Source organism: Columba livia, chromosome 1 (genome assembly GCF_036013475.1).
Source record: "Columba livia isolate bColLiv1 breed racing homer chromosome 1, bColLiv1.pat.W.v2, whole genome shotgun sequence".
In the NCBI taxonomy this organism is placed as follows: Eukaryota; Metazoa; Chordata; class Aves; order Columbiformes; family Columbidae; genus Columba; species Columba livia.
Genome location: NC_088602.1, coordinates 96240447 through 96255992, shown reverse-complemented (window position 1 = coordinate 96255992; position 15546 = coordinate 96240447). Strand labels below are relative to the sequence as shown.

At 38.9% G+C, this 15546-nt stretch overlaps 1 protein-coding gene across 1 annotated transcript; it reads right to left on the bottom strand.

Annotated features, from left to right (window-relative positions):
- Positions 1-39: 39 nt before the first annotated feature.
- On the bottom strand, positions 40-15184 carry LOC110357374 (uncharacterized). The gene is made up of 11 exons (XM_021284834.2): positions 14996-15184; positions 13087-13335; positions 11657-11769; positions 11124-11343; positions 10792-10944; positions 10435-10512; positions 9511-9753; positions 6857-6940; positions 6146-6258; positions 3798-3996; positions 40-2495 (listed from the first exon to the last, which is right to left on the bottom strand). The coding sequence occupies exons 1-11, from the start codon at positions 15108-15110 to the stop codon at positions 2299-2301; spliced, it is 1764 nt and encodes a 587-aa protein (XP_021140509.2). The 5' UTR covers positions 15111-15184; the 3' UTR covers positions 40-2298.
- Between the last annotated feature and the right edge of the window lie 362 nt (positions 15185-15546).

Below are 15546 nucleotides of genomic sequence, written 5' to 3'. Positions count from 1 at the left end.
ATGACAAAATAAGAACAGCAGATGCCATCAGAATGCAAATTTGTAAAAACAGAGATTTTATTTGTAGAGCACTTTTGAGAAAATCATTTAAAATACCACTTTTCTTCAGAGAATTTAAATATATTTTGCATTAACAAGTCCCAGGATTCCATAGTACAAACCTGCTGTACATGGTCTTTATTTCAACATTATTTGCAAGGACATCAGAAAGGTTTACTAACAATGAGAGTTTGCTATTCAAGGCAGACCCCTCAAAACAGAAATAAAATAGTATTAACATAAGCAAGAGCATTCATTTGTATTTTCAACACACACCTCACTGGAGAACTTGTATTTACTGGCAGAATACATTGGCTAGTGACTGTTCAGTGAAGATAGCACCAGAGCTAGCTCAAAATAAGTTTAACAAATATTAATCATACTGACTTCCCATCAATGAGGTAGGCTTTGACTCTATGCCCCAGACTGGAGCAGAAAGGCAGCCAAGCTGATATTACATGGAAGGAAAGGCAGAGCAAGTCATTCAAGACCTCTCTTTCATAGGTCACTCTGGAAAAAAATATATAAATATTCCAGACATGAAGATAAACCACCAACACAACTTTGTGTGTAAAGATGCCCTGGGTACTCAAACAGCCTTCCTTTCTCAATCAGCACAAGCTGTTGGCCTCGCACAGTGACACTGTCAAGGACAGAGGAGCAAGGCTGGACATGACTTCCCTCATCAGGGTAATGACACAGCCTGAACTAAACCAGCCTTTCTGCAGTAGGGCCAGTGCATGAGATAGCTTCACCCTTCTGCTTAAACAGCGTCCTTGGCAAGGTTCCTCCAAGGAGCTATACTGTACCACAGGAAAGGAGGGATAAAAGAAATTAACCCTGGCTGCACCCAGAAGACAGCAGAGTTGCTTGTGCACCACCACTCTGCTGAGGTCCTTTGACCGCTGATGTCCCACAACATGCTACAGTTTTGGACACCTCCTTACTCTAACTCATGCCAACTAACCATAACATAACCCAGAAAGACAAAGGGCTTGAACTGTGCAGGGGGCATAAGCCAGGGCCTCAATGTCACAGGATATTCAGTGCTTGGACACAAATACAGAGCATTGGCATACAGACAAAATACACAGCAGACACAGGGAGAACTGATTTGAGATTAAATACCTAAATCCTACTGATAATATGTACAGCAATATACTGCCCTTTAGCATTTGTTCAGCAACGTGTTCCAAGCAGAAAATATACACCACAGGAGAAACAGACTGTAACTTCACTGAGGCTGCTGCTAAGGGTCGTGAAAGCAGATAAAGGCCATTTCTTTTCATTGCTCTGAAGCACAAGGTCTTGTCCAATGCCACGAGATTCTTCAGGTTGCTTTTAGCAGACTCTACTTTGCAATTATCAAAAGCAAGGCAAAATGGCACTGTATGATACATCCTTGCCCAACTGTTTTTGGCAGCCAAAAATAGATGAGTAAAATACTTCCGCCCAAATAAAATTTTGTCTCCCTTACCTCATCTAGTAACATGTTGAGGCTTTTCAATTACTGATTTCCTATTAAACCACACCTGTATTTAGCACGCTATATATTTGTCACATAAAGTAATTTGTTTCTTCATAGCCCAACAATTAAAGAAAGTATCCTTGAATTCAGAAGCCTCCAGATCAAATTCCTGTTCCACCAGAGACTCCTATAGCAAGTCCATATAACTCAAATCCCTTCCACTTCCCTTCAGACTCCGAACCAACCCACACATGCTGGAACATTAAATGCCCTAGTCTTGTTCTGCAGTCACTGAAGAGTAAGAGGCATCTTCATATGGTGACAAAAATCTCAAGTGAGGTGAATCACCCTCAGCTGAGTGCATAAAGCCCAACAGGATGGACTCTGGGCTCAGCTGTTTAGTCAGGTGGCCTGCCATAGGTACTAACATTAATCACTTTATTTGCTGTGTCATCTAAATATTAGAGTAATGAGCAGTTCACATCCTGTCTCTCTCTGTAGTCAATGGTTAGGAATCATTGCAATACCTGCAGTGGTCAGTCAGAACAGAAGTTTCTCTGTGCCTCACTCTACCACATGTACAATAAGGAAAATTCCCCATTCCATACCTGAGAGCAACGTTAAAAAGATGATTCTTTGGAGGTCCTAGGAGCTCAAGAATTTGGTGATGTGCATTGGGAAAGAAAGGGTAGTGTTATCTTAAGTTAATATAAACAATTAGCATTAAATTTTAAGACAAATATATTCATTTTTCCCCTTACCCAGTATGTAAATGAAACTGGTGGCTTATATTATGGGTGCTTGTAGACAAAATTTCCCAGGAGTCCTTTGGGTTCAAACAAATATTTACCCGTTCTTTCCTTCGTATAGATGTAAGCCAATATTACCAGAAGAATCAGCACTAATGCAACTCCAAGTAAAACTCCAAGGACAATCACTGCCGCTTTCCAGGGGGAACTGTTTTCAGTTGATGGCTGAACAGACAGAGCTGGAAATTTAAAACACATTTTAGAAATGTTAGCTACAAACAGCAAAAAGTAGATATAAGAAAGCTTGGAACCCTAAGTGACAGCTGCATTTTAGTGTTTGGAAACTTTGAAACATTTGAATAATACTAAAAATGTTTTTTAATGTAATAAAGATTTGTTAACTTGAAAATTTTATGGACATCTCTCTCTCTGAAGGTCCTTGTGATCTATTGATGACATCCATAATCAGCAGCTCTCAGGGTTTATTTGGTGAAAAGTATCTCTGAGGTTCTGGGAGGAGAGGACTCCAGTTTGTACCTCAACAAGGAGTCACTCCAAGGTGTCAAAAGGAGCCATGAAATGGAGCTGTACATAATTTAACCTATGCAGTCCTCCTTATACTTTCACAAGCAACTTTGTGAAATTAATTGGGACCTGGTTTGCCAGCTGTACTCACACCTACCCATGTCTTGTTCCATGAGACAGTCCACTTAAATCAAAGTCTCCAAACTGGTAGGCCAAAACCAGACAGCTTCCTAATTGCCAGGTAAAGGCAATGCTTACACACACCTGTAGTGTGTGTAAGCATAGCTCATCTCTGTGGTAAAGATGTGTGTAGAAATGGTGAAAAGGCTAAATTATAGTGCTAGCTAGCATTTTTACAAATAAAGGGTGTTAACTGGGGCAGAGGGAACATCTGTGTTGCATGAAAAGCCCCACACTCATAGCAGCGCAAGGCAACAAGCACATTACCACTACCATGAGCATGACAGATTATTTTGGATTAATATCCTCCTGCACAATATCTGCTTTCCCTCTCAGACTCACTGCATCTCTGCAGTATTTTGTGTTGCTAAATCCACACTGCCTTCAGCCATGGAAGCAGGGGCCAAAGGTTTGTGGGGGCTGTCCAGGAGAAGAGGTGAATCCTTCCTTCCCATCTCTATCCACAGAGAAGTATCGCAGGTGTCACTGCAGAAGTCTGCTCATCCCCTTCTCCAGTGAAAGCCAATCTTTTAGGATCAGGATGGAGGATATGAAGGTTAATACACATGGCAACAAGAAGCTCACCTAGGCCTCCTTCTATGTGAGGAGAATCTATCCTTTGAGTCTGGAACCAGCTATGTGCAGTGGCTCTTTAAAATGCATCCATCATCTATATTTTATCTGGGCTATGTGTTCTGTGAATGTTTAAATAAGTTATCTGAAATACTTGAACCTCTTAAAAGAAATAAGTTAATTTATCAGCTTTTGTGAAGAACAGGAGATCTGACCCTTTAATTCCTACACTATCACAGAGAAGCTGTTTCAATATCACTTACGTTGTACAGTTACTTCAGTTTGGTCACCAAACTTGCTCTTTAATATTTGACTTAAGTATGCCTGCAGAAGATTCACATCAATGGGCTCTTGTTTTTGCAGAAGAGAAATAAAATAGGCAATCACACTTCCAGGTCTGAATCCAACCATAACGATATCGAAGTGGTCATCCTTCAGTTTAATGCGCATTTCTCTAACAACCTGTGTAAATTGAAATGGATATTTTTCCATGTGTTAGTCGACTGAGGCGAAGCAGGAATACATACATCACACACACATCAAGATATTAATTTTCTGCACTTATCATTCTTCCAGGGTAATCTCTTTGGAATAACAAATAAATGAATATTGACAGTAATTTTTTTCTATACCACTAAAATTCTTACTGAAGGAGGATTCCAAAACAACACGAAGTCTGTGACAGAAAATATGGAATCAAAGTTTGACATCGAAAGCAGTAATCTGCTTAGCTAGCTGTCAATGTTATCCTCCTCCACAGGCTGCAAACCCATATGAGACCCAGACTGCACAAAATTTGGAATCTGCATAGTGCAGCTAACATTTTTACAGTTACCTTCAGCGCCCTCTAGCTTTTTTAACATGTATAGCTAAACTTCAAGCATGGTCACGCACACACTATCAGCATACAACTTGACATTAGAGGTTTAGAACAGCTAAAATGTTTTTATTACCTGATTATCAAAATCATGATGCCACAGAATAACTATACAAAGAAAGACAAGGGTCTGATTTGTTTCTTAATAATTGTGGCATAAAATAAAATAAGTTTAATCCCATCACACCAATTGGAATTATTTCATGTTTACACTGATGTCTCCAAAAGCACAGGCTTCCCCAGTGCTTTCATGTGGATATAGGGTAAGAACGGGTAGTTCTACTTTTTAAGTAAGACCAATTTAAAAGTTTCTGCGAGGACTGATATTTACAGGAAAATAGATTATTTTCCCACTAGGAAAAACGAAATCTTCTTGCTGTGGAAAAATATGATATTTTGCCTGAAAAGTCTGAAGGATTGCTATTTTTCATAGATGATAACAGACTCTGTTCTGATTCACTGCCCAGTTGTCTACCTCCATCTTTCTCTGTGGGATAAACCCTCACCCCAAACTACAGGTCACATCAAGTTTTCTGGCCAGAGACTCCAAAAATGCTTTTATTTTCCTTACCACAATGAGCAGTCTAGATAGGAAACCTGGCCTATGCAGTTGGAAGTGTAAAATTTCAAAAACTACAACTACAAAGGGATAGTACTGTTGAATTTAAAATAGATAGTTCAATAGTCAAATTGTAAAAAAAAAAAAAAAAAATCCAGCAGACAAATCTGCTACATTTTCAGTTATGTTAGTACAGCTGCTCATTTTTTTTGCCATTTTTTTTAGGGAAAATTGTGATAACTGTCATAGTGACATGTTGCACAGGGCCTGAATGTTTATTAAAACACAGTAAAGGGACTTCTTTTTCATTCAGTCAGGTTGGAGGAAGCCTTTTAAATTCACTAAAGTAAATTTTCTATCCATGAAATGGAGATATTAGCAGTCATAAGACAAGGTTACAAGGAGCTGGCCTTGTGAGAACAAATCAATTACTGCTTATGAAATGTGTGAAGACTCTTCACTAAAATGTATGATGATTGCGCTAAAAATAATTTTCTGTGTTAGTTATTTAAACGCGGTCTACCCCAATCTTACAGTATCTTTACCTTTCCAACAGGCTCATGTATATCAGGATTCTTGTGAGGTGTGTAAATTACTACTATTCTTCTTTAGGATTCTGCTAAAGATGCTGTGCAGCAGACTGCTGCTTCTGCTTGTCAGCTTTCTCATCTACTGTCTCTAAGCTTCCTTGTTCTCTCTTCAGTTCTTCTCTGTTATGGTGTCCTTGATACCTTCTCCAGCCCAGTAACCACCACCATGAAGCAAACTCACAATGATCTGGACTAACAGTACACATTGGTAAAGGTCCCGTATTTCCAACACAAGTATGTGTTGAAATGTTATTTTTGGGCACTATTATTTTTTCTATCTCTACAGGCATCTGCTTAGCAAGGTGGGAGAAAATAAAAATAATGGGATGTTCCTTGTGCTTATAAAAATATAATTTTAAAATGCCTTTCAATAAATATCTTATATTTGAGGATGAGTTAGGGAACATACCCCTCCTCATCGGACAACATGCTTTCTCTCCTTCAGTCAAGACAGTTCTTGTGCTTCCTACACTGTTTTCTCCCATCATAATCTTGATTTAAGACTTAATCTAGGAAACAGATGTTGCTAATTGCAAAACTTTCCTTAGATCTTTCATAATGAAAAAGAAGATTACAGCAACTTACTTCTGTTTTAATACTTTCAGACATTGTTTTGTAGCTTTCACTATCAGAGTTGTATAGCATATGCTTAAATGTCTGGCTTTTTAACAAAACAGTGCAGGCAAATGCTTGGTATTCTGGAAAAAAAAAAAAAGTGAAACAATTAAGTGAATCCCAGGACGTTACTCCATACTTGCTTTTTGAACTTTATGATCAAGTGTATTAATAATACTGATTGATATAAACAGAAACTAATCACATAATAAGAAAGTGTATCATGTCAGTATACTGGCTTCTGAACCTTCAAGAATTGAAACTCTTCCTTTTCTGATTTGTCAGTCATAATTCTCACAACTTGTTACTCATTCCTATATTATTCAAAGTGCATCCTACTCCCTAATTCAACAGCCACTCTCCCATTGATTTCAGCAGAAGCAAGATGAGTCTATTAGATTCTTCAAGACACTGTGTACATTTCAATCCTCCCAAGTAGGTGGATAAGCCCTAAGCCAGAAGAAGTGTGCTTCACATAGAAAAGTCCAAATTAAAAATAGAGTTGGAAGCTGACACTGAAGTTTGATGAAGGCAGCTTCCTTATCGAAGATGGGTGAACTTCAGCTGCTATATGAAGAGACATAATAAAACAGATGGCAAAATACTCATGAAAGATACTATATTGTGAAATGATACACCATAGTTATGAATAAATAAATTTTAAAATTCTATAAAACTTACGTGAGCATACAATATCTTTTAAGTCAGGACAGCCAGTATTTTTTGGTAAGCAAAACTCAGTTCTATTGAAACAGGAAACAGGATCTGTAAAATAATTTAAAAAAATCAAGATAATTGCTTCTGAGTATGCATGATTGTTGGTAGTAAGAAAAAGATAGGGTGAAAAAACCCTCTTTGTGCTCCATCTGGTGCATCATAGTTCCAAACTGGAATACGTAAAAGCATTTAATCATGGCCAAAGAACAACCTAAGCAGCAGTTCCTTTTGCCCAGTGAGAACTTAGAACTGCAGACTATGAAAACAGAACGTATCAGAAGGGAGGCAGGTGGTTGGTGGGTAGGTGGTATTTGAGAACTTTACTGAGATAATGTTGAGAATTCTAATTTCTTATGGAACTTAAAGATATAGATTGTACTGTTGTGTGCTTGTACATCTCAGGTGAACTAGATAAGAGTTTCCAGAAGTAAAAATCACCTGCAAATTCATTTGAAAACAATATGCATTATGGAGTCTCAGGACCTCAGTATTCTTGTCTGGACTGGCTAATCTGAATTATTGATAATGGGTCAAAATAGTAGTAAATGATGGTAATGAAGGTTTTGTATGGTTAGTTCATTGGGTATAGCTATAGTTCTCACAGAACTGAACATAATCTTTAACGCCACATAAAATCCAGATGACTTGTTCTTTATGGCTTTTTTTAAATTAGCTCACACTTTTTGGTAGGGCAGATGTCTTCAGATTACAAAAGGAATCACTTCTCTTTTTTTTACTTTTTTTTTTTTTTTTTTTTTTAATAGGAAGCTAATAAATGAAAGCCACAGGAATGAGGTATTGGAAAAATTGAATGGAAATTATGATGAGAATTCCTTAACTCTGTGGTCCTAAAGCCTAAGATAGAGGGTAAATCCATAAGAAGGAACCCTACGTTTACCTGCTAGAATTACCCTAGAGAGTTTTGAGACTTAATCAGACAATCCATTAGAGAGCTGAAAAGAGGTTGCAACAAAGAGAGTTATGTTTTAGAGGTCAAGAAATGCTGAAAGAAAGTAACAGTTGTCAAAAGTTCTGTTAGATCTTTCAAAGGATGTTAAAAACATAATGAAAAATTTCTCAGCTACAGAGAAAGTATGATAAACTGAAATACAGTTTTAGCCAAAGTGTATAACGCCAGAATAACTTCGTAGCTTCCTTTGACAACCTTAATTTCAGATCTCTTCCAATGATAGGAAAGCAAAATTATACAGTGCCAAGTGGTAATTTTTTTAGTGGATAAAGATTTGTCTAAAGGAATTGGCTAATGGGGAGATGGCAATGGGTAGCTTTAGAAGAAAAACACTTGCTTTAGAGGGATATTACATGTGGTGTTTCTTGAGTTCATGTATAGAACTTGTTCAACATTTCCGTGCTAGATCTTGCCAGAAAATGGAGCAGTTTGCTCATAAAATTTGCTGATGGCACAAAGTTAGTAGTGTCATTAACACAAGGCAGACCCAAAATATCTTCCAGAAAGAATTAGATGAAGCTAAGGCTAGAGCAGCAATGCTGGGATGACTTTCCATTAAAGTTGTGCATTTAGGAAAACAATAAAAATTTATTCTCTAACCTGGCAGCATCAGCATTGAAGAAAAAAAAAAATTTCAGTGCCTGAGCTGATCACAGCTGTGATGCAGCTATGAAAAAAGCATGAGTAGTCTTATGATGTGTTGTTCAATACATTTCCAGGAGAGATGGGAATGCTAATGATATAGTAAGAGCAATGATCCAAGCTTTCCTGGATGGCTGTGTGTAATCCCACTCACTCACACTCAGGAAACGTGATTTCTATTTCAAAAAACAAAGAGCAGACTCTAAGAGGCCTCTAAGGCAATGAAGAATTCTTCTTATGAAAGGAAACTAGGAAACAATGGCTTGTCTATTCTAGCGAACAAAGTCTGAGAGCATTGTCTGTAGGTAATGTTTGTGATTGTATCAGAAATTGAGAACACAATATGAAGACGGGAAGAGAGAGGAACTATTTAAGTTAGAGAGCAATGTTGGCTTAAAAACAAATGGAAATAGATTTGCCATGGATACTTTTAGGCTGGTAATTTGATAGTGTTCTCAGAACATCACAGCATTGCAGTTTTGGAACTCCTTTCCATTTGGAATAGCTGAGGTAAAGTGCCTAAGGCTTTTCAAGATGGCTTGTAAAAGAATTGATGAGAACCCTCATTAGTTTTCACCTTGTAGCTACTTTTCATGCTTTAGTACAGTGATACAATTAAACAGCCTCTCTTAATGTCTATACCCTAGGATGAAATTAAAAATATAACAATGACACTTAAGGATTGCCTGCATCCACAAAAGCATGTACAGCATAAACTTCACATCACCAGAATATGTACTGTTAAATTTACAACTAAAATATCTTTACTTTTGTACAGAATTATGGTTCATCAATACAGCATGGTCAGAAATTTTACAGAATAGGCACTTACTCTTGCAAACTCCTGTTTAATCCAAGTAGTCCTATCAAACTAGGGGAATGAGTCAGATAAATAAAGGTGACTTACAGGAATAATACTGTATGAAATCAAACCCAAACATATTGTTAAAAGATATTCTGAAAGTACATTCCTTAACAAGAATTTACAAGATGATCAAGGAAATACCTGTTCGGACACTAACTGAAGTCCAGCTGTTCTCAGCACAAGGTAATACTGCCACAGATATTGTGTATACATAACCAGGTAGTAAATGTTTAAAGACAGCTTTTGTCTCTTTTGTAGTAGTTTCATTTATCTTCCGGTTTCCATCCATGAGGGAGATGGCATAGAGGCTGCTGTTCCTGCCACCAGTCCAGCTGAATTGTATTGCTTCTGCAGTCACATTCTGAACTTGGATGGACACTGGCACTGCAAAGCGAAAAAGCGTCACGCAGCTGAGAGCAGTTCATTTCACTTCTGCAATTTTACACATTTAACATTGAAGCAAAAAATATACAAATTAAATCCATATAAATCTTTGTGAGCTTTCTTAGGGCTGATTCCAGCCTTTGACCCCATTGTCCCACAACATCAGAAATAAACTATTTTCTCTATAGATAAAAACCACACATTAATGGCTCCAAAACATAAATGGGTGGCACTTTACTTGCTTCTAGTCTTTCTCACCACAGGCAAGGCAGCTGCTCCAATGAGTGTTCTGAGGTGAACTGCAGTTTGACTCATACTGATATCATCAGGAGGATGGATTACTAAAAAGCCACCAGGCAACTCCAGGTTTAGAGCGGTAGATAGGCGTTCAATAAATGTGCTTCATAATAGCATTAGGAAAAATCACATATCACTGGAGGTAGGCACCCAGTGGAATGTTGCTGGATTTGGGAGGGCTCTACCAAGGTGTAGAAACTGTCTTGATTTATATTTGTATAATTCTGTATTTTCAGTGGTTTTCTCAGGCTTCTCTTTCTGAAGTTATAACCTGAGATTTACTTCACAGCTGATATGACTGGTGAACAAGAGTATTGTATCTGATTTTAATAAATAATATCGGATAATTTTAGTTCCAGTATTCAATAACAAATATTTACTTACTGCAAAGTCCTGATGCAAATGTGGTAGTGACAATGGAATCAGCTGTAACACTTTTTGAAGGGACTGCAGTAATCTGTTCTGTAAAACAGCAATTTGGAGGCAGTGAGTACATTTTCTTCTAAAGTTTCACCAAGTTTATGCTATTTATTTTCATAAACAACTTTCAATAATCAAACCTAGAATATATGCTTCCATTGTTTGCCTAAATAGTTAATTGTGGTACCCATTCTCACATCAAATGCAATCCATCAAAGGCCAGTGTAACTAATCTAAAGGAGAGTCAGGGGAGGGAAAAGACTTATATGCAATTTTGTAAAGTGTTTTCTTAAAAAAAAAAAAAAAAGATAAAACAGTTACGTGAATTCTGCTTTTGCTGACAAACTCTCCCTGGAACCTGGTGACTGTTATCTGTGAATCCTTCGTTGCATTGACAGGAATAACTTGCTCCTTCAGCAGTGCAGGTAGCATGTTGGGAACAGCCATTTAATCCTGGCTGACAGCTATTCCTTGCTGCAGTGAAGTTAAACAAAACAGAGAACAAAAAAAGATTTTAAGTCAGCAATGGAAAAATAGATAAACAGAATACTATTTGTGGTTGCCTTTCCCCACCTAAATTCCATTTCAGTGGATGTAACCCTCAGTGAAATATATACCACCACTTGAATTCACAGTGATGCATGAATTCGTACCTTGTATAACAGTCTTTTTAAGATCAGCCTTCAATACAGTACTCATGTTAAGGGCCTCTATAAAGGCATCTGAAACCTCCTTTTCTGTTACATTTTCTCCTATGTCCAACACAATGTCAAAGTTCACAATCACACTGCCATTCTCGATGCTATTAATTATGATACGCAGTTTTTTTCCCTTTATTAATTCTCTTATCTTCTGTGGCAGATGTTTTTCTGTCTGCAAGGTAAAAAGTTTAAGTTATTATCTATTTTTCTCCTTTAACATAAAAAATTGTTAGAGCAAAATGCTGGCAATTATTCATTTAGAAGCATTTCTCATAGTAGGAGAGTGTGTTTAAGTCCCAGACAGAATTTCATTTAAACCAGGGCCTCCAAGGACCACAATGTAAATGAGAAGTATGGCCTTAAGTAATGCTTTGTTTTTAACCATCCACACTTAAGATTATACATATCCAGATCCTCGTGATTATTTATATTAGGAAGAGCTCAACAGAAAACAAATGTTGGTTTAGAACTCCTAAGAAAAATACCTCATTAATGAACTTTGTTTCAAAGTCCTTAAATGCTATACTTGATTTGTTCTGATATTCAGGTACGAATATTTTGTTGATAATCCTAGTGGTTCCATTGAAGACTTCAGCAGCTGTGGAGATATTAAAGACAGAATAACCAGTCAACGTATAGGTATTGTTTAAAAATGGTTCCTCAGCTAAGGCAGGGGTCTCAAACTCATTTTCATGGCGGGAGGGGCACATCAGCCTCGCTGTTGCCTTCAAAGGGCCAAATGTAACTTTAATACTGGATAAATGTAACTACTCCTACATTTATGCAGTCCTAAAGTAACTATAATGTATTACTACTAATAAATGTAACTACTTCTACATTTATACAATCCTAAGTAACTATAATATGTTACTACTGACAAATGTAACTACTCCTTTATTTATACAGTCCTAAAATTACATTTGGCCCTTTGAAGGCAACCTCAAGGCTGATGTGGCTCCCAGTGAAAATGAGTTTGGCACCCCTGGACTAAGGATAAGAGCAGACCAGAGGTGAATGTAGACAGGTTAACTATCTGCATCACAGATGGCCATAATATAACCCATAAATACTCTCTACCACACAATGACCGCTGTGTTCCACACCTTTTACTTAATGTGTCTCTGGAAGAAGAGGACAAGCTGCTAGATGGTGTCAAGGGAAAGGAGCACCGTACCTTTGGATTATGTGCCTCACAGCAAGGCAGCTTTGAACACCAGCCCCTGCAAGAGGCATGCCCTTGACCTGCTGCACATTGACTCTGTTCTTTCCAACATGCCGCTTAATGTAGGAAGCACAGTTGCTCCCAGAATCACAGATGCTGTACCAGGAAAACAGAACAATACTCCAGGTAATAGGTAATAGAAAAGGTATTGAACTTGTGAACTTCACTACACTGATATATCTTACTGCAAGCACTTGCTATACTGCAGCTGCTGCTTCTATCGAAGGAGAAGCTGGGATTTACAAAGTGTGCAAGCAGTAGGAGGTACAGGACTCTGGGCTTTCCTAGGCTAAGTCCTCCTGAGGAGGACTGTGGATTTAAACCTGCTGGCTGAAATGTGACTGAGAACCCAAAGGTAGAGAAAACTTGTGTGTGAAGATGCAGGAGAAGGACAGGCTTAGGCAGTAAAAAGTACAAAGCTGTGAGAGACTGGCATGTTGAACCACTGTGGTTCTGGTTCAGTGAAGTTTTGGATTTGGCAGGACGGCAAGGGAGGCTTTGTATCTTAGCCCTGTGAAAAATTTGAAGGCTTTTGGTGTCCGAAAGTTCGAACTCCCTTTACCTGTTCATTTCAGTATATAGCTTATTCATGTCTAGGTAGCTGCTCAGTGAAAAAGGGCTTAATCACCAGGCAATGTCTGTGTTAGTCTGCTAATGTAAAAAAAGAAAAATAAAAGGTTCCAGAGAAAATACCTGTCCGAACTTTCAAGGAGGTACTGACGTTCTTAGAGCAAGTTGAAACATCCACAGATATTTGATATTCATGATCAGAAAGCAGATTATTAAATGCAGTACTTTCATTAAGGGTTATCTTCATTTGGGGAGAGCCTCCCCACAGATGCACTCTGTAAGGGCTGTCTCTTGTGCCACCTTGAGGTTTCCAGCTGAACTGTATCATTGTACTGGTCACCTTCTCCAGCTGTATGGAGAAAGTGATTGGAGCTAAAAAGCAAAAAGGAAATTCCTGTAAGACTTGCAGTTATAGTCCCTGTGTGTTTAAGGAATAAAGTATTAATGCAAAGCTGGTTCCTTAAGGAATAAAAAAAAGTCTCTGCAACGTTTTTACCAAGGTGTGAAAGACTAAGTTATACCTTATCATGCATGTGCGTATCTCCTACTGAATTCTGTAAGAGCACTAAGACTCCAAATCAGAGAAGGATTAACCCCTTAGATTTATATTCAGACTAGTAGAATACTATTATGATCTAAAAATTAAAATCACATCCCGTCTTGATGTTTGTTTGTTTGTAGCAGAATATAAAAAGAATGCATTCTCCTCTCTTCTATCATTGCTTTAGTTTTTTATCAATTAAAGAATGAAGCAAAATTCATTTCTGCATTTTCTTTGAAGTAGGCAAATAGCCACTTTGCAAAAACCAAAGACTCACTGTAGCAGTTGCACATCCCCTGAGAACTGAAGCCTTCAATATGACAGTTGATGGCTCTTCAAGACCTTTTGTGCTCCACTGTGCCTGTCCCCATCTACACACCCAGGGTGGTGCCACGGTGCTGACGGTCACATCCTCCCCCACCCTGGGGAAGGGTGACCTCACCTACATCCACCTGGCTGGTGGCAGCAGGAGGAGCGGGACCCTCAGTCAGTGGACAGGATCCTCAACAAAGAAGGTGGTCAGAGAAGCTTCTTGACCACACCATAATGACCACAGCCAGATCTGACCAGGCTATAAAACAGGGTCCTTGCCAAAGACCGCCTTTGAACGGTCTTCTTGGAGCAGGAGGACTGTGAGCTGGAGCCCTCCCCTTAGATCAGGATGTCACCTAAGGAGACTTCCTGGGACTGAGTGCGCTTCACCTCCTAATTTTGTGAGTGGTGGTTTTTCTCTGCTGGATATATCTTTGCGTGATCTCTTGCACAACCCAGGCAAGTGACTATACTCTTCTGGGTACAATTGAGAGAAAGAGGTCTCTCAATTCTGTTTCTTGTGAGTGAATGTGTGCATGCTGTGGATCCTCTTATGTGGTCATACCTCAATAATCTCCTCAACTGGTATATGAAACTGTGCTTTATGTTGTCATAATTCTAAATAATTTGTATAAATCCTGTTTCTAGTCAGTTTAGTTGCTATACTTTGGCATCTACAATACAGTCGGTTTTGGAACTTGTAGACTGCCTGAACTGACTTTTGTGGTGCTTTCATGACAGTCACTAGAATAGAACTACTATTGAAAAAAATGAAAACAAAATTCATACAAATACATATGGGACAATTCTCATAAAGAAGGAACTGCCTCAAGAATTCCATAAAATACAATTTCGGAACTTGAATAGACAAAACCAATTAAGCAACCTAGTGATATTAGTTTACCTAAGTAACATAACTCACAGCATTTTCTATCTATTACACACCACATTACATAACAGCAACACAAGCCACTATGAATACAATTACAGGTTACACCTAAAAATATGAGAAATGTATGTTAATGATGTTATTCCTATTCCTCTATTATATAAGAAAACTAAAATATATATTGCAAAAATTGAAATTCTGACTCAAAATAGCAAGTATAGAACTAAACTATACTCAATTATTGATAAAAGACTGAAAATAGATTTACCATTATGCACCAAAATACTCACAGCAAGTTATAGTGAAAGAAGGATTAAGAGATGATAATTTCATAAAACTCGTGGTGGAGTAGCTACCCAACAACGCTGCTGTGGCCACGCCAGTGGCCGTGTTGTTGGGCGTCATCGATGGGTAGGCGGAGCTGGTCACCCTGGTGGCGGCAGACGGGCCGCTCGAGCTCCCTCGCTGGGTGGCCGTCGTGGGCGCAGTCTCAGTGCTCCCTGCTCCGCCGTCTGTCTCCGTGGCAGAGGGGTTGGCCAGCGATGTGGTAGGGACGGAAAGGGGCGTCTTGGTGTTGGGCTGAGCCGTCGTGCCGCTCACGTGGTTGATGGTGGGCGTCTGAGCTTCAGCGGCAGGGCTCGTGGCACGGCTACCTGCAGCGGTCGTGCTCAGGGCAGGCAAAGGGCTCTCCGTGGAAGACGAAGTGACCTCCGCCTCCGCCGTGGCCTGCCCCTGTTGGAGGGGGCTGGAGGTGAGCTGCGCTGCCTGTGTGTGCGCACTGCCAGCCAGCGGGGACGAGTGGCTAACCTGGCTTGTAGCTGAGTCTGGGGACGTGCTGGAG